We start from the raw sequence: 26,279 nt of genomic DNA, 5'->3' as shown, positions 1-26,279 counted from the left end.
CTGAGTCACAGCTTGTACATTTCAAATGTTTTTTTCAGTTTACTCTGCCTTCATCCTGTCGCTATTCTGGTCCCGACTGCCCCAGTCCTGGATTACTCCATAGTTTCTTTTTCTGAATACCGTTTTCCTTCCTCTGGTCTGTTTTGGTTGTTACTTACCAGACTGATCTTTCAGAGGCATTGTTTTATCTTGTTTCCCCTGGCCCTGAAATCTCTAATGGCTCCATTGTCTGTTCCCTCAAAGGCCAGCCCTCATGTCTGACTTCCTTGTCCTTAGCAGATTCAGCGACTAAAAGAAATAATACAAGGTCTGCCATACACAATTTAAAATATTCAAGTTGCAATGTTTTAAAAACACTCATGTGAATGCACACACTTTTAGTCCTAGCACTTGAGAGGCTGAGACAGAAGGAACAGGCATTTACCTGGACTACATATTACACTACACCCAACTACTTTTGCTAGTATATATTTTTTTAAGATTTATTTTATTCTTTAATTACATATATATGGGTACATGCATGTGAGTGCATAAGCCCTCAGAGGTAGAGGTCTAGAATCCTCTGGAGCTGGAGTTAAAGATGGTTGTGAGCCACCCTGCACTGGTGTTGAATCCAACTTGTATCCACTACAAAACCAGGATGTAATCCTAACTGCTCAGTCAGTTCTCCAGCCCCTTATTAGTTCATTTTAACTGAATATGTCTCAAAGAGTATCATTTAAGTATAGTCAATATAAAACAAGTAGCAAAATTGTATATGTTATTTGGGGAAGGAGTCTACATGCTCAAACTCTCATGCATAGAGCTAGGGAAATAATTCTGTGGGAGACCTTGCCTAGCATGGGAAGAGCCCTAGGTTCTGTCCTCAGCATCACGAAAAAAAATGTCTACATGTTTTCGGTTCTTATATCACATCTTCATTTTGACTACCCACATTTCAAGTGTTTAATAGTCACATGTTGCTCTACTTATTATTGCTGTCACTTCAAAAAAAAACAAACAAATCTCACTTCTTCCTTGCTTGTTCAAATAAAATAGAATGACAGGGGACCTATTTGGTTGGGTTATTCTAAGCCACTATGTGAAGTGTGAACATACTTTATAAGTGTAATTCTGCAAGAATGTGTGGAAGATATTGTCTCATAGGAGAGTAGAATGTCTTGGAAGTAGAATAATTTGAAAGAAATACCTGGCTCCGAGTACAGCTCAGTGGTAAAATGCCTGCCTTGAGGCCAGAGGTCAGTCCTCAGTCCAGATAAAAGAAACTCTTCTGCATTAGTGGCTGGGACTGTAGCTCAGTGGTAGAGTGTGTGCTTAGTATTCAAGAGACCAGAAATTGAATATCGGTACTTCTAAAAAGAAAAAGTACATTAGCTGTCTTGAATTAGACTGTGAAAACTGTAACCTCACACAATGAATGGAAAATATTAACATGTCCTTTTGCCTACTGTTCCATCATAATGATTTTTAGGAAGAAATTAGTTACATATTATTAATGTAACCTTATTATTTCCTATTTTTTTTTGGCTTTTTGAGACAGGGTTTTCTCTCTGTGGTCCTGGCTGTCATGCAACTCACTCTGTAGACCAGGTTGGCTTTGAATGCAGAGATCCACCTACCCCTGACTTCCAAGTGCTGGGATCAAAGGCCCATACCACCATTGTCTGGGTGGTTCTATTTTTTTTTTAATTCTATCTCCCAGTCCTTCTTCCTTATGGAAAATGGAAATAGGGTCATTTACTTTCTTTCTTAAAATAGGACCCAGGCTGCTATCAAGAAAACCATTGCTTCCCACACCCGGTTGTACTCAAGTATAGAATGACTTAAAACTTTTTCATGTTGTCCAATTCAACATAAAGGCTAAGAATCTACCTAAAAGCAGATGCCAGATATTTAGATGTTGAAACCATTTGTAAAATGTTTTCAAGCTGTGCTATTAAAGGACATTTTAAGGAGTAAGTGTCCTGACAAATTGATGGTTAAGACTGGTAAAACCCAGGATGCACGGAGTCCTTTAAACACCAATGAGTTAGCCCTCTCTGACCCAGTGCCTGGTGCATGCTAGGCAAACACTACCACTGTGCCACACCTCCATAGGTTTCTTTTCCTAGTTTGTTTTTGTCCGGCTGCTTTTGTGAAAAGATCTCAGTGTGTAGATTCAGCTGGTCCTGGTGTTGTTCAGGCTGCCTTTAAGCTTTCAGTCCTTCTGCCTCAGTTTGCTAAGTGCTGGATTTCAGCTGTGCACCACCATGCTCAGCTGCTCGTTAAACATTATGAATATTTATTGGTTTATTTATGTATTTACTGTGTGCATGTGGTGGGTGCGAGCATGCCCCAGAGCATGTGTGGAGGTAAGAGGCCAATGTTCAGAAGCCGTCTTTCTCTTTCCGCTACATGGATCTTAGGGCTGGAACTCGGGTCAATTTATGTATCCTTTTGTGTGTATGTGCATCCGTGTGTATGCATATGGTCATGTGAGCCATGTGACACATATTCAGGTTAGAGGGCAAATTATGACAGTCAGTTCTCTCTGCTATTGTGGGTACAAGGGATTGAATTCAAGTTGTCAGACTTGATGGCACACACTCTTACTCTCTGAGTCATCTTGCCCCCTCCTTTTGAGATAGAGGTCAGGCTGGCTGGCCTTCAGTTTCATTTGGAGACAGGCTGGGCTGTCTCTACCGTATGAGCGCTGTGTTTACAAAGAAGGTGCTACCACATTTTAAAAATAGTTTGTTCTTTAAATTCTTTTCTTTTAAAAGATTTATTTATTATTTATATGTAAGTACACTGTAGCTGTCTTCAGACACACCAGTAGAGGGCGTCAGATGTTATTATGGATGGTTGTAAGCCACCATGTGGTTGCTGGGATTTGAACTCAAGACCTTCGGAAGAACAGTCAGTGCTCTTAACCGCTGAGCCATTTCTTCAGTCCCCTGTTCTTTAAATTGTTAAACCCTTCTTGATTCTTTGTGAATTTCACATCATGCAACCTCCCCCAAAGAAAACAAAATAAATGTTAAAATAAATATATAAAAAGAAAAAAGAAAAAGAAACCATCTTGCCACGGAAGCTGCCGTGTGTCATGCAGTCTACCCTTTTGCCTCAACAGCTTTCCTTGCAAATGGTCATTGGTCTGGTTCAAGGCCGATGGCTTCTGCTACACTATCAAGATTGGATCTCACTGGGACTCCTCTCAGACAATCCTGTAGTTGCCCTAAGGTGTCACTGTGTTTAACAACGTTGATGAGTTTTTAAAGCGATTCCCAAATAGTACACTCATTTCTCTTTAGTCATTCCCTGACCTGTCCTATGGCTCTTTGGGAGTTCAACACTTAATATAAGTGTAAATGTAAGTTTATACTGTGAAACTAACATTGCTGAATGAAGGATTCCATCATTCATAAGTTTTCTCAAGCCAGAAACTCAGACCTAACACATGACTCCTTCTCCCTCCCTCATTCTGCTAAATTAGGTGTGGTATCCATACAATTCTGCCTTTTGAAGTACTTCACTGGTTTGCAATAGGCTCTCATCCTTGCCGCCCTAGTTCGGGCTTTCATCATTTTCCTCTTAGCTATTGCAACAGTCTACAAACCAGTTTTCCTGCCTTGAGCTTCAGTCTGCCCTCCACCCCTCAATTTAGTCTCCAACTCTGAGCAGAACCATCTTGCTAAAATGCAGATCTGATCACACCGCTCCCCTAATTAAAAAGAACAGGGAGTTCTTCCCAGGGCTGCAGATACAATCCAAACTTCTGAGTGTGCTGTACAAAGCATTTAATAGTCAGAGCCCAAATTATCCCATTAGCCTTGACTTCTGCCATATATCCAGAGCAGTAATAATTTTATTAGTGGTTCTCCAGTAAGACTCGTCCTTTTAGGAACTGTTCTCTTCTTTCTACTTGCTTCAATGAGACATGTTATCTTCAGGCTTGTTCTAATGTCCCTTCATCTCCACACTGGTCATTTATACTATCCCTTGTGTCTTATTGTTCATTGAGAGACCGTGAGACTAGAATACTATTTGTTGTAGTTGTATTGATAATGAGCATTATGATTTTAGCTAAACATGAAATATTAAATGACTGAGCTCATCTCTGCATTACTTGCTCTTTTTGCTTCCAACTGTAGTGCCCTGGTTGGTGTACCTTCAATGTTCAATCTGTTATCTTTGTCCTCGGGGTCCTCCAGGCTCAAGAAACTGATGCTTCAGTCTTCCATGTTGCCAGTCTGTGCTTTCTGCATTCACTGTTGCTGACAAGCTCACTCCTTTGTGGCTCCCTGAAAACTCATGACATCTTTGTATTTTTCTTCTTGTGTCTCACGTTGCTTTGGTTTTAGATTCACTGCTGACCAGACAGTACAATCCTTTCCTTCCTCCAATTCTACAGACTAATGGCTCTCAGCAACAGTTGGCTGTTAACCTTGAGTTTTTGGTTCTTTGCTGCTATTTATAGCCTCTGGGGGTGCCTGGAATCTGTTAACTCAGTGCAAATCCTTTTCTTTTTCTTCTTATTCTAGATTTGGGACCTTCTGAAGTTTAATAGTGCCAATAGTCTCCAAATAAATAGGGCTCTGCTTCATCTATCATCTATCTATCTATCTATCTATCTATCTATCTATCTATCCATCCATCTATCATCTATTTATTTTAGCTATATGAATGTATGTGTGCTTGCTTGTCTGTATATGTACCACATGTGTTCAGATATCCTAGAGACCAGAAGAAGGTGATGGTGTCTGGGAACTGGAGTTATGGGGCAGTTGTGAGCCACACAGTATCCATGTGCTGGGAACCAAACCAGAGTCCTCTGCAAGATTAGCAGATGCTTTTCTCCACTGTGCTATCTCCCCAGTCTCTCTATGTGTATAATTCTTTATTGTCATTTAAAAGGGAAACTATTGCACAAGAAGAAGCTTGGGTATCAAAATTCATGTATGTCAGACTCTCAGTGTTTTGTTTTGTTATGTTTTGTTTCTCTATCCAGGACAGAGCATTTTCAAAGTAGTTGTTTTGTTTTGTTTTTACTCTCACATCACTCCGTGCTCACCTGCTCATTGCCACTAGTAAGCTGAGGGAGTCAGCGTGTATGGAGGTTAGGTTAAATCTCAATATAGAATACCGTCTTGAAACAAAGCCCTCCTGCCTGCTGTCATGAACAAATGCATTGGTTGCTTGCCTTCTTTGCCTTTAATCATTAAAGCCGTACTTTTTAAAAGTGACTGCTTTGGTTCCACTTGAACAGTCAAGATACAGACAGAGTGGAATTAGTTTAAAGAGGGATTAATTTGTCAGATGTTTGATACTGTGTTATTTAGTGCTTATTTGCCCTATATATTATTCATTGTATAATTGAGAATTTCTTTGTCAATGTTTGCTTTTCAGGCTGGTTGGAAGGAAAATCATGCCACATTTATGAATGAACTGAAAAATCTCCAGGCTTCTGGACTGACTACTCTTGGTCAGGCTCTAAGATCCTCCTTTGATTTGTTAAATCTCAATAGATTAATATCTGGAATAGACAATTATGGACAGGTAACAATTTTTGAGTGAATATAGTTAATTTATTTTGATGACTTGGAGTAAGAGCGCAAAATTGGGCAAGATTTGTGGTACCCTAGAGTATCAACCAAAAAGAGGTTCATGTACCTTTTAGATGCACACTTCATAAAAAAGATTAAACAGACCCAACTTTTTCGGTTCTTATATATCAATTCATCAATCAATGGTTTAAATAGTAAATGAAATTCCTATCATTTAATCATCAGAAATTTGACAATATAATGAAAAAGGTACCTCCGGGCGTGGTGGCACACGCCTTTAATCCCAGCACTTGGGAGGCAGAGGCAGGTGGATTTCTGAGTTCGAGGCCAGCCTGGTCTACAAAGAAGTGAGTTCTAGAAAAGCCAGGGCTATACAGAGGAAACCCTGTCTCAAAAAACCAAAAAAAAAAAAAAAAAAAGGAAAAAAAAAAAGGTACTGCAAAATGTTGGAAGAAGACAGTTGGAGAGAAATCTTCTGTGTCTTTTCTTCTCTCCCTTTCCCCAAAACTGATAACGTTTTTTTTAAGCACTAGGAAAAGGGGGGGGAGGGCAGAGAAGCACTTGCTCCTGCTCCCACTGTCCCTTTCTTCCTCAGTCTGTGCCAGAATGTTAACACAGGTGAACTAGCTCACAAGTATGGGGGAGGCTTTTATTTCTTATATACCAGGGAGAACTTGATCATGTTTGAGGGGTCATTAGTAAGGCAAATGTAGAAGTGTAAGAACAATTATCTTACATTACACAGCTCTAATGGTTTGTTTTTTTCAAATATATTTTAGGGGAGAAATCCATTTTTTTTAGAGCCGTCTATTTTAATTACCATCACAGATGGAAACAAGTTAACAAGTACTGCTAGCGTTCAAGAAGAGGTGAGATATAATTTTAAAAATTTCATTTAAATAGCAGAGAACATACAGCTATTTCTGTGAGAGGCATGCATTTCTAGATAAGAATAACATTTGCAGCGATCTAGCTCAGTAACCCTTACTTCTGCTGCCTTCCAGGAAAGCGAAGGGAGCCAGTTAACTCTTTCTTTGTTTAGATGTGAGTTGTGATACTGAACCTTTTCCAATCTTGCCTTGTCAGCTTCATCTTCCTTTGAATTCTCCTCTGCCTGGAAGCGAACTAACCAAAGAACCTTTTCGTTGGGATCAAAGGTTATTTGCCTTGGTGTTGCGTTTGCCTGGAGTGGCTTCTACTGAGCCAGAGCAGCTAGGGAGTGTCCCAAGTGATGAATCGGCCATCACACAGATGTGCGAGGTCACAGGAGGTACTAGTACTGTGTCTTCTCTCTGAAGGAAGAACTGTGGGTAGGAAAGTCGAGTTCTTACTAAATGCAGTAGCTTTTGCCTTTGCCTGCTTGCCTTCAAAATCCGTGAACTCTGCCGCTGAAGTTCAGACCACATTCTACTGCAGTTGTGGTGATTCTAAGTTGGATTTTAGGGTTTCAGATTCTTGTGTTGGGAACCAGTATTTGCTTTGATCAGACAGTGAGCTCTTTATTTTTCTCTCTGGCATAGGTCGCTCCTACTGTGTGAGAACACAAAGAATGTTAAATCAGTGTTTAGAGTCACTAGTTCAAAAAGTACAGAGTGGTGTAGTTATTAATTTTGAGAAAACAGGACCGGATCCACTTCCTGTTGGAGAAGGTACGGTAATTGTTATGTTTTAATCATAAATATTGTGGGGAAGAATGATCTGGGATTGAAAAGACATTACTCATGCAATAGAATCTTCAGTAGCCATATGCATTCCAGTCAAACAACTAATGGATGCATGTGTCACGTGGCCAAATTCTAGCAACCTTCATTTCATGTCAAACAGTTTCCTAAGAACATGTTTACTTTCTCTGACCCCAGTCATTCATTCCTTCTCTCTGCTCCCGAAATGTTTGGCTGTCCACTATGGTGGAGTGCTTCAGTAAGCGGATCTCATTCGGGGCTTGTGATCACCAGCTATGCTAAACTATCTTTATGAATGCAATCTGTGTTAATAACCACCCCACAGGAAAAGAGTGTGAATGTTTATTCAGGTACTTACAGTATTCTGTAAGGTCATTTATTGATCTTTTCTTGACCATTCTTTAACTACACGATGTTTTGATATCTGAAAATACAGAAGCCATAGCTCATTTTGCATAAGGAGCTTAAACCATAGTGAACCTCCAGATGGTCTGTCAAGTGGATGTTTCTGAATGGCTTTCAAAGGGATCAGGGGAACGAAGTTACACCATAGTAACACACAGAGCAGGACTTCCTTAAAGCTCTGTTCTTTGTTATTGCTTCTCCTTTCTCTCAGCATGTGTGTGCACACACACAGAGGGGGGAAGGGAAGGGGAACAGGGACAGGGAGAAAGACTGAGATTTCACCATGGTGTTTTGTTTGATCTGACTCCCTTGGGTAAGGCCAAAGGGACCCCCACTATATACACGGCAGAAAGCGATACATTTTTGTCAAAAGCAATGGATATTGTCTTTCTTTAACTCTTGTATCCCTTTGAGAAATTATCACAAAATATAGATTCTTTTGCCTGGAGAAAAAGACTTAAGTCACACATATATAGTTTTATGCCTAACTTCAGGAGTTTTTTGGATTCCTAAGTTAAGAATATCTGCCAAAGAAGACTGGAGCCTCACAGTATTTGTTTGTTTGTTTTTCGAGACAGGGTTTCTCTGTGTAGCCCTGGCTGTCCTGGAACTCACTTTGTAGACCAGGCTGGCCTCAAACTCAGAAATCCACCTGCCTCTGCCTCCCAAGTGCTGGGATTAAAGGCGTGTGCTACCACTGCCTGTCTTGCACTGCATATTTTAAATCAACCATATATAAAGGGTGTGTTAGCAACTGACTGCCCAGACCATAATTCTGTGTTTATTACCTCAGCATGAATGGGAAACTTCCAGGTAGAAATACTAGTTGGATTTGCTGTCATATAAATAGCTCAGATATTTTTCCAGCTCCATTTTTTTCTCTTTGTCCAGAGTATTTTTTTTTAACTTTGAAGAATCTGATAAAAGTCAGTAATACTTAGCTCAGAAGGATGGTCATCACATTGCCAGTAGTGTGAGCCCAACTTTCGAGGGGTTCTCACATGTATTTACATGTTTCTCCTGGAGCCTGTGAATCACTGAGAAATCTGCTGGCCTCAAGTAATTACTTGTTGAAAATAATACCAAAATAAGTAAATCGAGTCATGTAATTTAAGAAAAATGATATTAAAATGTCCTTTGTAGTTATAATTTAGATGACAAATCATGGCATAAGGGTTTTTTGTTTTTGTTTTTGTTTCAGACAGGCAAAGAAGTAAGCTTGATTTAAATAATTAAAATGCACTAATTATATATTACGATGCATTATATACAGTGGCCAGATTACAAAGAATGTTAATGGTGTATGGAAAAACTGGGGTGAATTCTTGCACGACAACCTTGAGACATTGGCTTTATATTTGCTATCCCTATGTATACACAGATTATGTCACAGAGATGTCCTCTATCTTCAAATGAATTTGGAATGTGTGTGTTTTGTTTTTGAGGTCATTGGGTGTAGAGCAAAAATGTAAATGGAATTTATAATCTATTTTGCTAGATCCCCAAAATGTAAAGACTATCCAGGGAATAAATTATTTAATCTGCCTAATTTGGCAACTGAATTCTTGAAAAATGACCATTGTGTTGTGATATGTTTAATTTATTTGTGCTAGTTTTCCAAACAACTTCATATTCCCCTAGTAGATTAAGAATGTGGGAGGCGTTGAGTTAAAGGGCAAATTAGATTAAAATTGTCTCTAGAGAGAAAGCAGAAATCCTTGGGCGGTCACTGTTCTTCCGTCCTTTTACATAAACCATATTTTTTGTTTTGTTTTGTTTTAATTTGTCCTTTGCCTGAAACTGAAAATCGTGTACAAGAAGATAAAGAACTGTAAAAGCAGCCATGACTTCTGACACGTATTTCTCTTGTAGACACACTGATGGAGTTGTGCAGGCCAAGCAACCTATTTGCTGCTCAACCGTGGCATAGTTGTCATAAACTCATCTATGTGCGACCTAATTCTAAAACTGGTGTTCCTGTTGGACACTGGCCAATTCCAGAATCGTTTTGGCCAGAACAGAATTTACCTTCACTAGTAAGTGTTATAAATTAAATGGGTGAACACTGGAGTGGGTTTTATTTTTAAAAGATTTATTTATTTCATGTATGTGAGCACACTATAGCTGTCTTCAGATGTGCCAGAAGAGGGCGTCAGATCTCATTATGGATGGTTGTGAGCCACCACGTGGTTCCTGGGATTTGAACTCAGGACCTTCGGAAGAGAAGTCAGTGCTCTTACCCGCTGAGCCATCTTGCCAGCCCTGGACTGGGTTTTTAATGATATGACCGTGAGGATTTTAAAATACCTTTAAGGCTTTTAAGCTGTGCCTGATGCAAGTAGACACCCTCTCTTTTGGTTGCCATCTCTTATTGAAAGGGTAGTTCTGTGGCGTAAAGCAGGGGAGGAGAATGGTTTTTATTTTGCACTGTTGCCTTTGCCATGTGGATATTAAAAAGCATTGCTTTTATTTTTTTTTACATTTATTTAGTGTGTGTGTGTGTGTGTGTGTGTGTGTGTAACCAAAGCTTGCATTTATTTATTTATTTATTTATTTATTTATTTTTCAAAACAGGGTTTCTGTGTGTAGCCCTGGCTATCCTGGAACTCTCTTTGTAAAACAGGCTGGCCTTGAAATCACAGAGATCCTCCTGCCTCTGCCTCCTGATACCCGGTGATAAAATCACTTCTCTGTTGATCTGGTGTGGTGCTCCAAACACTCAGGCCTTTGAAGTTTCACCAAAAGTACCCTCAGCTTTAGCTATTCAGAGCAAACCTGCGGGTATGAGCAATGCTGTAAAATCCCTTTGAGGCCCCGGAAGTTGTGACCAGATCATTCTCACTGTGTATCTTGCCCTTCCATACCTTTGCTCTCTTTCCTTTTGCTTCTCAGTGGCTTAACCTCTGCCATTACTTCATTAGAAAAAGACAGAGGTTCTCCTTGCCCATTGGTATCTCAATTTCCCACCCTATGATACAGAAGACTGGAGCGCAGGGAATGCTTAAAGGCCACAAAAATGGATTGTAAAGTGAGAGGTCATCCTATGGATCGGAAGGGTTACTTTAACCTAAGTAACATAGTTCATGTTTCACTGAAATTCTAGCTCTGGGTTACCTTATTTCCCTCCTCCCAGTGCTAAGTAGAAGTTAGAGATGAAGAGTTTGAGTCGCCGCCCCCATGGAAGCCACCGGGGATTCTTAAAGCTCTAAACACTCTTGAATACTAATCTGTAGCTTAGTAATGGTTTGACAAAACAATAATAGGGCTTTCAGAATGGTTAAAATTGTGAGCTTGCCTGATATCCAATCATATTCCCTCTCCCTCTCTCTTTTTAGCCTCCACGAACATCACATCCTATTGTGAGGTTTTCCTGTGTTGATTGTGAACCAATGGTTATAGACAAACTTCCCTTTGACAAATATGAACTTGAACCGTCTCCCTTAACTCAGTACATCTTGGAAAGAAAATCTCCTCATACTTGCTGGCAGGTATTTATCCTTTCCTAGTAACCAAAGGTCTATAATTCTTCTGGGATCTGGGAATTGTTTTTAAATGTTTCAAAACTGGGGCGAGGGGTGGTCTAGACAGATAGCTAAATGGTTAAGAATGCATACTGACCAGGCTTGGTAGCATACACCTTTAATCCTAGCACTTGGGAGGCAGAGGAAGGCTGACCTCTGAGTTCTGAGGCCATCCTGGTTTACATAGCAAGTTCCAGTAAAGCCAGGGCCACACAGAAAAACAAACATAAAATGCATACTATGGCTGGAGAGATAGCTCAGTGGTTAAGAGCATTGGCTGCTATTCAGAGGTCCTGAGTTCAATTCCCAGCAACCATGTGGTGGCTCACAACCATCTGTAATGGGATCTGATGCTCTCTTCTGTCATAGAGACATACATGCAAATAGAACATTGATATACATAGATAAACCTTAAAATGCATAATAATCTACAGAGATCCTGAGTTCAGTTCTGTTCTTCGCATCAGGTGGCTCCCAGCCTCCGGTGATTATAGCCCCCGTTGATCTGATGCCTTCTTTCTGACCTCTGGACTTCACATGCATGCACATAATTAAAAACAAAAATAGGGCCTAAAGAGATAGTTCAGCAGTTAAGAACACTTAATGCTTTTGTGGAAGATACAGATTCAGCTTTAGTATTCATGTGGCATGGGACCACTCACAGTTATCTCTAACTCCAGTTCCAGGAATCAGATGACCTCTACTGGCCTTTGTGGGTACCAGGGATGTATGTGGTGTACATACATGCATACATACATACATACACACATACATACAGGCAAAACACTCATACATAAAATAAAAATAAATACATTCTTAGAAAATTTAAGAAAACTTCTAAATAAAATAAATTTTAAAATGTTTCAAATTGGTGGTAATTATAGTGTCTTTTAAAAATGCTTTAAGATAAACAACACAGGCAAGCAAATAATTTTAGAAAGGTAGAAAACATTAATGTACTGTATATTGCCATTTATGGAAGTAGAGTCTGAAGAAGTCATGTATTTGAGGATTTGTGGTTAGGTAGACAAGTTCATATCTGTTCCCCAGGTTAAGACTCAATCAACTACAGGGTGTGATTCAATTCACGTATGAGCAAGACTCTCGGCTTTTATTTTGAACTTGACAAATGAGAAATCCTGAATATTTTGGGCCAAGAACCAGAACGTCTGAAATTACTTTCTGTATGAGTATAATGTGATTAAAATAGAGTTTTGTTGCTCCAAGCTCCCCTGATGTGTAGACTGGGAATTTGCTTGGATGAGATACCATTCACTAGTTTTTCCAAGTACTGTACCGCAGGAAGAAAGACTTGCTCATTACTTAGCAAAGTAGCCTATGGCATTTGACTTGTAAAATTCTAGATTTGACAGTCATGGCTTTTTTATTTGGATACAGCAAAAAAGTCTTACATTATAGGAATGTCTGTTCCATTACTGAATGATAAGACCACATACCAGGCAGTAAGTTTGGGTTCTGTTGACACAAGGGAACTCTTTCAGACTCCCATCTGTTTTGTTCTAAAATGTGAAATCACTAATGCATAGTACATATTGTTCTACTTGAATTCTTTCAAGATGCTAAGGCGAGTTCAAAAGAAGAGGAATGGGGTTAAAGCAGATGGAAAGAGTTAAGAACCAAAATTTCAACTACAGAACTGAACAGAAGCCAAACAAGAAAGATTACATATTGTATACATGTACTTTTCTATATCCAGACAGCTAAAATTACCTTCCTCTGTCAGAAGTCAGAATAATGTTTCCTCCTTCAGGGTAAGAAACCAGAAAGGGACACGATTGGGTTTCTTGTAATGTAAACAACACCCAAGTCAAGAAACAGAACAGGACCAGCAACTCCCTCCTGTCCTTTTCTGAAATACTAACCAAGCCATATACTTGTTTACCCCTAAAATTTTAGAAACATGGACAATAGAAGACTAACGTAACGATAGGAGGTTTGAATTTCTACCACAAAATTAAATAAAATTACAAATCACACTTTTTCCTAAATACATTTTCTTCCCACCCCCTTCACAGCATCCTGAATGGCGTCCTCCTTGTCCTGACCTCATACTAACTTTATCTGATTGATTTGTGTTACTGAAAAAAAGAATAAACCAAGACCCGGGAAACTTCTCAAAACCGTAGTAGAGAAGGTGTTTGGATCGAGCTGCGCATTCACGAGGACTTCAGTTCAATCCCAGTACCCAGTGTTAGAAAACCAAAGGCCCTCCACTAAATGTCCCTTTAATTCTAGCATGGAGAGGTAGAGCAGGAGGGAGCTTACTGGCCAGCCAGGGTAGCTGAATTGTTGAACTCCAGGTTCAGTGAGAGAGTATGTCTCAAAATACCAGGTGGAGAGCACTCGAAGTCAGCACTGAACATTAACCTCTAGGCCTATACGCATGCATATGCCTGTACGCCTGTGTATACATATGCACCTGCACACACACACTCACTCACACGCACATAATGTGACAATTTTCTTGATGTATCATTTCTCCTTGTTCTTAGGAAATAAATATGCCCTTTTTGTTACAGTTACCTGTTTATATTAAAGTTGGAATTGCAGCAAAAATCTAGAAGAATCGTTTTCAGCACTGTTTGTGTTTTATGGAGTCATCAATTACAGAAGAGAAATTTCTTTTCTTTTTTCTTTTTCTTTCTTTCTTTTTTTTTTTTTTTTTGGTGGGGAATTGTTTTATTGTTTATCAAGACAGGCTCTCTCTGCATAGCCCTGGCTGTCCTGGAACTCACTCTATATTTGGCCTGAAGCTCACAGAGATCCACCTGCCTCTGCCTCTGCCTCCTGAGCATTGTGATTAAAGTTGTGCACCACCACACCATACATTTTCATAACTAAACTTTAGAAAACTCTCCTGAACTCAGGTGATAGTGCTGTTAGGAAGAGCCAGTGTGGTGAATGGCTGTTGTTAAGGGAATTCTACCAAAGGCCTTTGGGAAGGGATAGTTCATACTGGTGTCCTCATTTGAGCCAGAGAGTCTAAAGAAGGAACACAGATAAAGCATGGTGTCTGGAGGACTCTGCCACAGTGCATCAAGTGTATGGAAGCTGACAAGGTAATACCTACCAGCTGAGAGAGAATCAAGACTACAACTAACACTCTAGTCTTTTAAGTTTGATATAGCCAGGAAAATTCCAGACTGAAAGAAAGCATTTCCTAGCTGCCTCGGAAATTTTACAATAGTTTCTGTCTACTAATAGGTTAAACTCTACTTATTTATTGAATGAAAATTTAAGACGATGGGAGTATGTGTGAGGACGGATTATATAATCACATAAATGGCCTTTCTTTTTGGAATACTATTTCAGCATACTAACCAAGCGAAATTTTCCGTCTTACTGATGTATCCTGGGATCTCTGAGTGGTTACCGTATCATTTAGTTTCACTTGTAATATAATTATGGAGTATCTATACTTTGAATACTCATACTTAAGCATGTTAGTTTTACATAATCCTATGCAAAAATACCTAGTCTATTTTTGAAGTGCTGTGCCACAGGTGTTGCTGTGGAAGGTTGATCTGTGTCTGACTTTATGTGAAAATGATCATTGCCATAACTGTACATTGCTCCACGTTCTTCTTAGGTGTTTGTTACCAGCAGTTCAAAATATAATGAGCTTGGATATCCATTTGGTTATTTGAAAGCGAGTACTACTTTAACTTGTGTAAACCTCTTTGTGATGCCTTACAACTACCCAGTTTTACTTCCTCTTTTAGGTGAGTAAAATATGTGCTTCTTAATCATCTTTAAAATATGGCAGAAATGCTAGGTAGATAAAATATGAATAAGCATTTCAAATTCCATCGGGGGAATAACCAATACCAGAATAAGTAAGTGTGCAAAAACTGATTTGGAAAGATAAGGCTTTATTCTTTTCAAATTTTTTTTTGTTTGTACATCAAATAGAAGAGATAGATATCTGCTCTTTGCTGTTCTTCAAAGTGCAAAGTCTATTAATCGTCCTCCCTTCTCCATGTTTGGCTTACTTGTAGATGTGTTTGGCTGCCCTAGAAAACATGTGTGTGTGTTACATGCCCATGTATGTACATATTGTGAAGGCCATAGGTTGATGTCAGATATCTTTTGGAATCACTTGAATAGCTATATCTATTTATAGTAATATCATACTACATGACATCCTAGTTGTAAAGTTTTGAGGGATTTTTTTTTTGTGAGAGTTTCTAAATTTTTGCTTAAAAGATGAAACATTTACAAAATTTTATCATGGTACTACTATTTTTTGATATTTAAGAAACTTAAAAGTAGAACATCATAAATAAATCAGCATGGTTGCTCTGTATATTTTAACTACTTTATTTTTCAGTCCAGTCTGAACATATCTTCTTTGTAAGAATTGCTACTAGTAGGAAGTATCTGATCTATGATAGAGGATACTAAGATTACAAATAAAGAGGCTGGGGACTTGCTGCTTTTCTAGAAGATGCAGGTTCCCCAGCTTACAGCTATCTTGAACTCCAGTTCCAGGAATATGTCACCCTCTACTGGCCACAGAGAGTACTGCATGAACATGATGCACAGACAGACATGTTGGCAAAACAGTCGTGCACATAAATAGAAATACATAAATCTTTCTCAGATTACTAATAAATTATCTTTCTGTTTTGAGTAATCTCTTCCCTATCTTAAATAAGTCCTTATGATATCAGTTTCCACAAAGATATAATAAAGAAAAAATGTGTAATTTTTAAAATATTTTTTATTACATATTTTCCTCAATTACATTTCCAATGCTATCCCAAAAGTCCCCCACACCCTCCCCCCCACTTCCCTACCCACCCATTCCCATTTTTTTGGCCCTGGCGTTCCCCTGTACTGGGGCATATAAAGTTTGCGTGTCCAATGAGCCTCTCTTTCCAGTGATGGCCAACTAGGCCATCTTTTGATACATATGCAGCTAGAGACACAGCTCTGGGGGTACTGGTTAGTTCATAATGTTGTTCCACCTATAGGGTTGCAGATCCCTTTAGCTCCTTGGGTACTTTCTCTAGCTCCTCCATTGGGGGCCCTGTGATCCATCCAATAGCTGACTGTGAGCATCCACTTCTGTGTTTGCTAGGCCCCGGCCTAGTCTCACAAGAGACAGCTATATCAGGGTCCTTGCAGCAAACACTTGCTAGACTTTAAACAATGTCAGAAAACTATACTTTTGGCCCATTTTATTGCACTAGGATTGATATACAAAAAGCTATACATAATGAAACAACTCTAAAATTTATGTTCTAAACATGGCTTATTCATGTCTTTCAAAGGTTTCCATTATTGTTGTTGTTGTTGTTGTTATTGTTGTTGTAACAAAAACATTTGCCATAGGATCTACTCCCTGAATAAAATTTCTGTATACAAAACACTGTTGCTAATGGCTGGAGCTTAGGGACTCTTGTGAAAGAATAGGAGGAAGGATTCCAGACCATGAAGGGGATAGGAACTCCACAGGAAGACCAACAGAGTCAACTAACCTGGACCCTTGTGGCTCTCAAAGACTGAACCACCAACCAAAGAGCATACACGGGCTAGAGATAGCCCCACCGCTGTTCATATGTTGCAGATGTGCAGCTTGGTCTTTATGTGGCTCCGGAACAACTAGAGCAGGGGCTATCCCAAAAGCTGTTGCCTTCGGTGGGATATGTTGTTCTATTAGCTGGTCTGCCTCGTCTGGCCTCAGTGGGAAAGGAAGTGCCTAGTCTGGAAGAGTCTTGAAGTGCCAGGGTGGGGAGAGAGAGGAGGCTTGGGGGTGAGAAACCAACTCAGAGGAGAAGGGGAGGGGGAATGGGTGAAGGATTGTGGGAGGGGACAACTGGGAGGCAGGCAGTGAGTGGGATGTAAAGTGAATAAGTAAAAATAAATAAATTAATAAATTTTAAAAAGACACTGTTGCTAAGTATAGGCACTGTGTTGGAGGATGTTACACTGTAGGAAATGAAGGAGACATACAAGGACAAATAAGGACACTCAGCCATCTTTCCAGCCCCATCCTTACTGATTCTAACAATGCCAGACGCTTTGTCTAGAAGCTGATTTAGTCTATTTCTTGTCAGTTCTTTTTTCAGATCAAACACAAGCTCTTAAGCAAACTAGGCAAGTGCTCTCCTACTGAGCTATATCCCAGCTCTTATAGACTTCCGCGTAATTGTCAAATGACTTCAACAAACAGCACAGTATAGCAGGGTTTCACTGCATCCTGTTAAGATGGGAATGGGCTGTAAAGAGCCTGAGGACTTCAGTCAGGGATGGCGGCTGATCCCTTCTGCTTTCTTCTACCCTATAGGAGAAGAACAAAAGACCTGCCTTTATGGCTTTGTAAATTTATTGAAATTTTTTTCATCAGGAGTAAATGATTTATTAGGGCAATAAAAAGAAAAAAGTATACAATTGCTTTTCTTAAGCAAAGTGCCTCCTAAGGAATAGACCTATTTGTAGAGAATATATATATATTGTTTTCTAAGTAAAATATTTACTTTATGAAGTTTAAAGGCATAGCAGAGGATTGGTTGGTACTATGCTGCCTTTATAGTCAGTGTGGCAGGTAGATGTTGGGCTAGGGAGACCAGTTGGAATTATTAAGCTAGAAATCTCTCACAGTGGAAGGGAATAAAGAGGGTGTTTGGAAGCTTTCATGCAGTATGCATAATGTGTGTATTTAGGTTTCTAAAATAATTGTATTCAACTATTAAAAGATAGGGAACATCTGCATATTTAAGGTAAATACCTTGGCTATGTGGATGCAGATGGTGTTCAAGAGGCCTGTAATCCCAGCAATTGAGCAGCTGAGGCAGAAAGATGGTTTTTTTTTAAAGATGTATTTATTTATTTCATGTATATGAGTACACTGTAGCTGTCAGACACATCAGAAGAGGGCATTGGATCCCATTACAGATAGTTGTAAGCCACCATGTGGTTGCTGGGAACTGAACTCAGGATCTCTGGAAGAGCAGTCAGTGCTCTTAACCACTGAGACATCTTTCCAGCCCATTACATTTAAACCTTATCTAGGCTACACAGTGAGACCTTAGCTCAAAAAAAAAAAAAAAGTCAAAACAAGACTGGGAGTGTGCACACGCCATGGTATTTGTTTTCTTCCTTCTACCATGTGGCTCTGAGGGATTGCTTGACTGCAAGCACCTACCTGCTGAGCCATCTCACTGGGCCCCAGCCTCTATGGTTTTTCTTTGTTGGTTTGATTTCCCCCACCACCCAGACAGGATTTCTCTGTGTATCCCTGGCTGTCCTGGAACTTGCTCTGTAGATCAGGCTGGCCTCGATCTCAGACATCCACCTGCCTCTCCTGGGACTGAAGACCCGTGCCATAATGCCTAGCTCACCCCCTGGTTTTAAACCAAAGAAAACATTAGTTTGTCAAGTAGTGACTATGGCTCCCTCAGGCTAAAATAATTATATTAGAATTACTAATGCATAGCATAGCAGGAAAAATATTTCAAATGGATCCAAATCAGTATTATGTTTTAATATTATACCATATAAACTTAGCAAATGGAAGATGGATGTATAATTGATAATCTATTTCATTATTTAGATAAGTACAATAGATATGCTTCTTGCCTTATAATGGGGTTAAGTCTAATAAACCATATCTAAGTCCAAAAGTGCCTCTACTACCCCTAAGATCCAGATCATCATTGCATAGCATTGGAAGAACGTTCTGTACTGTATATCACTAGGCTGAGGAATGACTGCAACTTAAAAGTTGAAATGTGGTTGCTACTGAGTACATTACCTTCCTCCCATCTTTAAGTTTTCTTTTTAATCTTAAATTGACCTGTTATAAGTTGGAGACCATCTTATATAACTTTGGTAAGCATAACAACCAGGAAAGACGATCAGGTAAATGTCAATGAAATAAATGTTCATCTAATGTGAATAAGATCTGATTTCTAGATGTTAGCTGTTGGATTTTAGATCTTGCAAACTGTTTCTGGGCTAACATAATTATTTGATTTTGTGTTACAGATGACTTGTTTAAAGTTCACAAGCTTAAGCCAAATCTGAAGTGGCGACAGGCTTTTGACAGCTACTTAAAAACTCTGCCTCCATACTACTTAATAGTATGTATTTTTTGTGTGTGTATATATGTTTATGTAAACTGTAACTGATGATTCTTGTTGTAAGGAATAAGGAATCAAAAGCTTTACCCCTGCGAGAAGATAACTATCTTTTTACTTTACAAACATTTGTGTCGTCATTGTCTTCTCAAATTGTATGCAAGAGTTTAGAGGAGACATGGCGGCACAAAAGAGCATTGTCTTTCTCTGTTTCCTTTATTTTTAACTGCCATGGTCATTGTTCTCAACACATCTATGTTTTTCTTATTACAACTAACCTTACCCAATTGTAATTCTGGAATGTGAGAACAAATAATGTCTCAATTCATGCACACCAACTTCCCTTTTGAACTCTAGAAGCTCAGTGTGGCATTTCATTCCTTAAACAAAATTTGGAAGAAATCGTAGTTCTTTATTACCAGTTAAATGCATCCTTGACACAACATGATGTAAACCATTCGCATTAGAGAGCATCTAAGGAAGAGAAAAAGTGGCTTGGCTTCCTTCTGGTTTTTAATCTTTTGAGAATACTATGCGTAATGATTCTGAACCGGTCGCGTAATCAAGACGATCAAGGCCATATCTGAGGTCGTTGTCATAACTTAATGCCACCTTTCTAGAGGTTAAAAGGCATAGTCTTCAATGGGACCATTGCTGGGAGGGGAAGTGGGGTGTGTTCCTCTTTACCATGGCAAGTGTGGGCTCTGTAATCCGATGCAGTGGGAAGTGATTTGATGATGGGATTAAGACTGAAAGCAATGTACTTGTTTGCATTGGCTGCTACTGGCTCTTCTTACCCACTCTCTTCTGATTTTTTTCTGCTCCTTACTTCTCTGCTATTTTCATTGCCACTTTTTAATGTTCCATGTTTGGTTTTATGTGCAGCACCTTGACTTCTAAGAAATGAATCATGTCCCCCTTGCCCCTTATAACTGAACTTTTGAGTATTTAAGATTTATTCTATTCTTACTGTTGTGTATTTTGTTTCCTTATAGCCATTAAAGAAAGCACTAAGGATGATGGGAGCTCCAAATCTGATATCAGATAATTTAGATTGTGGACTTAGTTACAGTGTTATCTCTTACCTTAAAAAACTCAGCCAACAGGTAGTATTGGTAAAATCGAACAAACCAAAATCCTTTGCCCTCAGAAGTGCATTTCCTTATTCTTTAGTGTAATTGTAACTTTTCAAATTAAATGTGTATATATCTCTACACTTTATGGATTAGTAATAATGTGATTCTCTATGGCTTCTAGCTTTACCATTAAATGCAGTTAAGGGTCTGTCAGTATCATTGGATGCTGTGCCGTCTCTCCTTCTGCCTGCCAGTTTGTCCTGCCCATATGCTGGCTGATATTTTGTGGCTTAAGAGGGGCAGAAGCTTAACAGGATTCTCTTGTGGGTCCCATTTTGTCTGTCCTCCAACTAGTTTCTCCTCGATTCACTTGGCTAGAGCATCCCCCTTTTGTGAGTCAGCACACCAAGGTCTGGTGGGATTCAATGTTTTGCCCACTCTTCAGGCAGCATGTAAAGTTCTTATCCTCACATGCTAGCCCTTGGATAAATAGCTGCCTGCTTTACCCTGGAGAAGGGGGCACATGAGTACAGTATTCTTCAACCTGGAGGGCAATAGACCTTCATCTTTCCCTTTAGACCCCGCCTCATTCACCATTATTCAACTTGTCCCTTGCCTGCCCCTCTCTATTAGCACCTCATCTTCCACTCACCCCTCCTTATCATATTTCTCACTCTTACCTAGACCATTCTTGTAGGATGGAGATATTTGGAAATTACTATGCAACGGCCATACAACTGTGTGGTGTGATAAATGAATGCAGCCGCTTTACGCTCATATTCACAAAGGCAGTTTTAGGTAGGGAGTAGCACTTGCAGCAACCACAGCATTTCAAGCTGAGCACGTTTTGCAAATTTGGCCTTTAGAAAACTGTCTTAAGCAAACTGTCAGCTTTCACTAAGGGACCTGGAGGGCTCCATAATTGGGATGCTGACACACCTTGCTAGGAATGAGCGAAAGCTTAAACCCACATTCTAAAGCTCACAAGAGCGTACTAGTCTAGCATGCTCATAAGTGCAAAAGAAAACAAAGTCAAGCCCTGACTTTCGACCTAACGAGTCCCCTAACTCCCAGGCCTCCCTGCTAATAGATTGTTGTTGTTGTAAATACCTTGGCTATTTATGGATCTATTGATCTACTGATATACATATATATATATATATATTTTTAATTTGATGTTTATGTTGGGCCTTTAAGGCTTTGTCAAGGTATGGCCAGAAAGGAAGAAAAGTGCACAGAGTTGAAACTAAATGCTGGGGCCTTGTGGGACACATATTCTTTTATTGAATGAACTTTCACGGTCATTCAAGAAAACAGACCCCTTATCTACTTCTGTCTCATATTTCATGACTTAATTTGTTTGAGTTCATATTTATATGAGTTTAAAAATATATTCCAAAGTTTGTTAGGGAAAATAAATACCTCTGGCCAACTCATAAAAACTAAAAAAAAACATTATTGGGGGCTTATTGAACATTAATGGAATTTTATCTTTTAGAAAAAGGAAAGATTGTTACTAATTTCTTATTCTCTAATTACTAATTAAATATCTATATCACCATTGTTCCCTGAACCATCTTAGATGTATCTAAAACACAAAATATGCCAAAATTCCTACTTTCATTCATTCAAACAGAATCAAGTGTAAAATGTCTTTTAAGGAGAGATTTCCTAATGTTTGTTAGTGATAAACTTACTGAATAGACATTAAAAGTCATTTGCTTAGTAATATTTGTTCAATTAAGCTTTAGTTTTATAAGACTTACTGGATAATCTGATTTTTTAAAATAATCAACATCATTTTTAATGTTTTCAGATATAATACCAATCTATATATGATCTGAATCTAAACAATACTTTACATGTATAAGTACAGACTTTTAAACCTTTCTGTCTGGATCAAACCTCAATCAGTTGATTTAGATTGGATTTTGCAGTAATGAGATATAGTTTTTCATGTCTATGAATGAAATTCTTGCCCATGGTTTCTATTTTCTCCATGAGTCGTTCATAGTTTTGACACTCCAAGAGACACTTTGCATGAAGTCCTCTGTCTTTCCAGTCCCCTCTGTGTTTGCTGTGGTAGAACAGAGAAGCATAGGGGAGGTTCCCTTACTGTTTTTCTGTGATTTGCACATGAAAACTGTTTGGTGGGGTTCTTAAAAGTATTTTTTCTTAAAAGAATAAAATGATGATATGGTAGATATTTTCATAACATATTCTGTACTTCCCTTTTAGACCAAGCTAGAGTCAGACCGAATTCTAGCATCAGTGGGGAAGAAACCTCCCCAGGAAATTGGTATCAAAGTGAAAAACCATTCTGCATGTGGCCTACCCTTGGCTCACAATAAAAGTTTTAGGAAACTGTTAAAAGAAATCATAGGGGAAAGTGCACCAAGGCTCACAGAACTGAATCCCAAAGAGTTTGCTGGCTTCCAAGTGGGGCTCTTAAACAAGGTAAGTTGTGCCCTTGAAAGGTCAGGGTCCGCTCACTTTGCCTGGTATATGTGTTGTTTGAAACAATGGCCTATTTGGGGAGTTTTATTAGGGTTGTTGTTGTTGTTGATAATAGTAGTAGATTTTAGGTTTTTGTTTGTTTTTTCGAGACAGGGTTTCTTTCTGTAACCCTGACTGTCCTGAAACTCACTCTATATATTAGGCTAGCCTTGAACTCACAGAGGTCCACGTGGCTACCTCAGCCTCAGCCTCTGCATCTGCCTCTGCCTCTGCTAGGATTGAATATATACACGACCAGGCACGGCTTGGAGTTAGTAATTATTAACAAAGCCATTTTAAGATTATTCTGAGAGAAAAAAAAGATTATTCTGCCAGCACAAACAAGCATGAAATTAAATGTATGAGATACATTGGCTGGTAGGAATGGGCAGTAAACAGCTGTCAAAAGTAAACTGGAAAGGAAACTGCAGTGGGCAGGCAGATGCTCCAGTCCCGTGCAGATCTAGTACCTATGACAGAGGAAGTAGTAGCAAGTGGTGCGGGGATGAAGAGGCTCTGCACAGCTTGGAGAAAGCCTCTGCCAGACCACACGACACCTCTGGCCCCAGGCATTCTCTTGGAGAAAATGAAGGTGCTCAGAGCAGCTGGGCCCTCCACTCTGCACATCTCAGCCCCTGGCTGCGAGCAGCCTGACTCATATTCAGGCTGAAGTAGGCTCCAAGGGCACTGCAGGTGGGCCCGAAGCCAGTTTCGCACAGTGTGCAGTCAGCAGTTGCAATGTTGTAGGGAGATGGCTGCATTCCGCCTCATTGTCTGCTGCGGAGAAAGATGTAGGTTACAAGCAGTGGTACTGCAAGGCAGCTACAGGTACAAATACATCTTGGATTCTGGAGTTTTAAATAATATACTCGAAAAGTGATATTCCCAGTGGCTTTAATGACTTATGAGCGTGTTAGCATTCAGAACAATAAATAGAAGTTTTCTTCTGGAAAAAAAGTGGCTCCACCCAGTTGTATTAAATATTGTTCTCTTCAGTAAGACTTTAAGAGGGTATTACATTTCTTTATTTAAAAGCCTTAGTAGTAACTGAGTTATTCTATTTAAAATAGGATTTGAAACCTCAGACATATAGGAACGCTTATGATATCCCACGTAGAGGACTTTTGGACCAGTTGACCAGAATGAGATCCAATCTGCTGCAGACTCGGAAGTTTATTGTTGGCCAAGATGAAGGTAACTGACCAGTAGCCTACCTTTCATTAGAAGAAAAGCAGACACGACTCCCACGAAAGTCTTTACTGCAGAATGATTTTGTAATGTGTTAATGTGTACAAAGTTCGCATTCACTCAAACCCCACATCTGTTTTCATCCCTCTCAAGTTTCAAGGCAGGTATGCATTAGTCAGCATCTGAGACCACTGGTGCTGTTATCCTGTGTGGTCATTCAAGCAAACCGCAGAATCTCCACAGATACATACTGATTTAAGCCCACTTGAAGAGCAAGCATTTTAATAGCTTGCTTGAGCAGGTTTAGTTTGCCCACTGGAAAGTGCCAGAACTTAGGTCTGTCACATTTCCAAACCTGTATACTCAGACATTGATTGTGGCCAGCCTGCTGTGAAAATGTTAGGAAAAACCTGCTCTTCGTGAGAGCAATGAACTCTAGGAATGTCCAGGGATATTGTGGCTGTTTGCAATTTTTCTTTATCCTATTTTGTTAATTTTGAATGGGGGCTGGAGAGATGGCTCAGAGGTTAAGAACACTCACTGCTCTTCCAGAGTTCCTGAGTTCAATTCTCAGCAACCACACCGTGGCTCACAACTATCTGTAATGGGATCTGATGCCCTCTTCTGGTGTGTCTGAAGACAGCCACAGTGTACTCATATACATTAAATAAATGAATAATTTTTACAATTTTTTTTAAATTTTTTAAATAGGGGTCACCGATCCACAGAGATGAACAAAAAAAAACCAGTTCTCTAACATTATACATTTGTGTGTGTGTGTGTGTGTGTGTGTGTGTGTGTGTGTGTGTGTTTGAGAAAGAGACAGAGAGGGACACAGAGAGACAGAAACAGAGAAAGAGAGACAGAGAGAGACAGAGACCTCATTAACCAAGATGCTGTGTGTGACAAGACAGTACCATAAAGAACTAGACATGGGCATGGTTGCTTAGCACTCAAGAGTCTGATGCTAGAGGAGTCTACACATTTGAGACAAGTCTGGGCAACAAAGTGAGACTCTTTCAGAAAACAGAGAGAGGGGATGTAAAGGTGGCAGAAGTTAAGAATATTGGCTCCCCTTAGGAGAGACGTGGGTTCAGTTCCCATTACCTACAATGGCGGCTGTACATGAACAGTTGTACTGTCCATGACTTCAGCTCCAGGGAACCTGGCACCTTCTTCTGCATTTTGCAGGCAACAGGCATGTATGTAATGCACATACGTGCTGGCAAAACATACACATAAAATGAAAATAAATCATTTAAAAAAAACAAAGAACACCGGAACACCATGGAGTCTAGGTGTTTCAAAATGGAGAAAGTATACAGAGTTTTGAATTCAAGTGGTGGTGTGCAGGAAGCCAGCTCCTGCTTCCTTACATGGTGTCGGGAAGTAAAGAAGTTGCTCTGGTCCTTGTGAAGTGAGCCTGTAGGCACGATCTAACTGTAGATCCCTGATTAGTATAAACAAGATATGCTAGATGCTGGGATACGAGTTTTAATCCACATGCTACTGAAACAGCTGTGATAATATCCTTTCAAAATGACCATATACTTCAGCTCTAAATATCAGTTTCTCTGCTGGTGATTTTACAGATTCACTTCATAGTGTCCCAGTTGCACAAATGGGTAACTATCAGGAATATCTAAAGATGCTGGCTTCTCCACTACGAGAGCTCGATCCAGATCAACCAAAACGACTGCATACTTTTGGCAATCCATTTAAGCAAGATAAGAAGGTAGTATACCTATTTCCATGTCTGTCATATTTTTTGCTATAACTCTTTCTGTTTTAGCCAGATGTATACAAATCAGAAGTAAATATGACACCAAAACCTGTGTGTGGATTGAAAGTGGAGTCTCCTTAATGCAAGTTGTGTCAGTTTAATAAAATACTAGCTGTCATTTGTTGAATATGTTCTAGGGCTTGGGGTTTAAAATGGTTATGTTTGCACCCATAGGTGTTTTGAAAACTTGCATCTGCGCTATAAATAAGAAGAAATCTAGGCTTAAATTAGCTGTCAGAACACTGATGTGGCTGACAAAACCAGGATTTGAGCCTATATATTTCTGGATCCACATTCTATATTCATTCACACTACCCCACACTAATTCTTTTGATATAGAGAATACCAACTGTTCCCTCCATTTCCATGATCAGCTCTATACTGTTCTGTTGAAATAGTGGTGTGCATATCTCTAGAGCTATAACTGTATTATTTGGTGTCACTTTGAGTTATTATAGAGTTTTAAAGATGATGCAA

General features: G+C 39.4%; 1 protein-coding gene across 2 annotated transcripts in view; it reads left to right on the top strand.

Annotated features, from left to right (window-relative positions):
• Positions 1–26,279, top strand: part of LOC110286599 (integrator complex subunit 6-like) — a 52,657-nt gene that overhangs the window by 19,656 nt on the left and 6,722 nt on the right. Inside the window, exons 3-14 of one of the 2 annotated variants that reach the window (XM_021153058.3) lie at positions 5,389–5,538; positions 6,326–6,415; positions 6,633–6,816; positions 7,067–7,195; positions 9,506–9,669; positions 10,969–11,121; positions 14,765–14,897; positions 19,168–19,262; positions 20,255–20,365; positions 22,574–22,792; positions 23,902–24,025; positions 25,612–25,754. In XM_021153058.3, the coding sequence (XP_021008717.1) occupies positions 5,389–5,538; positions 6,326–6,415; positions 6,633–6,816; positions 7,067–7,195; positions 9,506–9,669; positions 10,969–11,121; positions 14,765–14,897; positions 19,168–19,262; positions 20,255–20,365; positions 22,574–22,792; positions 23,902–24,025; positions 25,612–25,754 (1,695 nt within the window). The remainder of the gene's footprint in view (positions 1–5,388; positions 5,539–6,325; positions 6,416–6,632; positions 6,817–7,066; positions 7,196–9,505; positions 9,670–10,968; positions 11,122–14,764; positions 14,898–19,167; positions 19,263–20,254; positions 20,366–22,573; positions 22,793–23,901; positions 24,026–25,611; positions 25,755–26,279) is intronic. The other variant, XM_021153059.2, reaches the window with a different exon arrangement.

This window comes from Mus caroli, unplaced genomic scaffold (genome assembly GCF_978045245.1).
Source record: "Mus caroli unplaced genomic scaffold, Mus_caroli_1 scaffold_5, whole genome shotgun sequence".
Lineage (NCBI taxonomy): Eukaryota > Metazoa > Chordata > Mammalia > Rodentia > Muridae > Mus > Mus caroli.
This window is presented reverse-complemented; position numbering and strand designations above follow the sequence as displayed.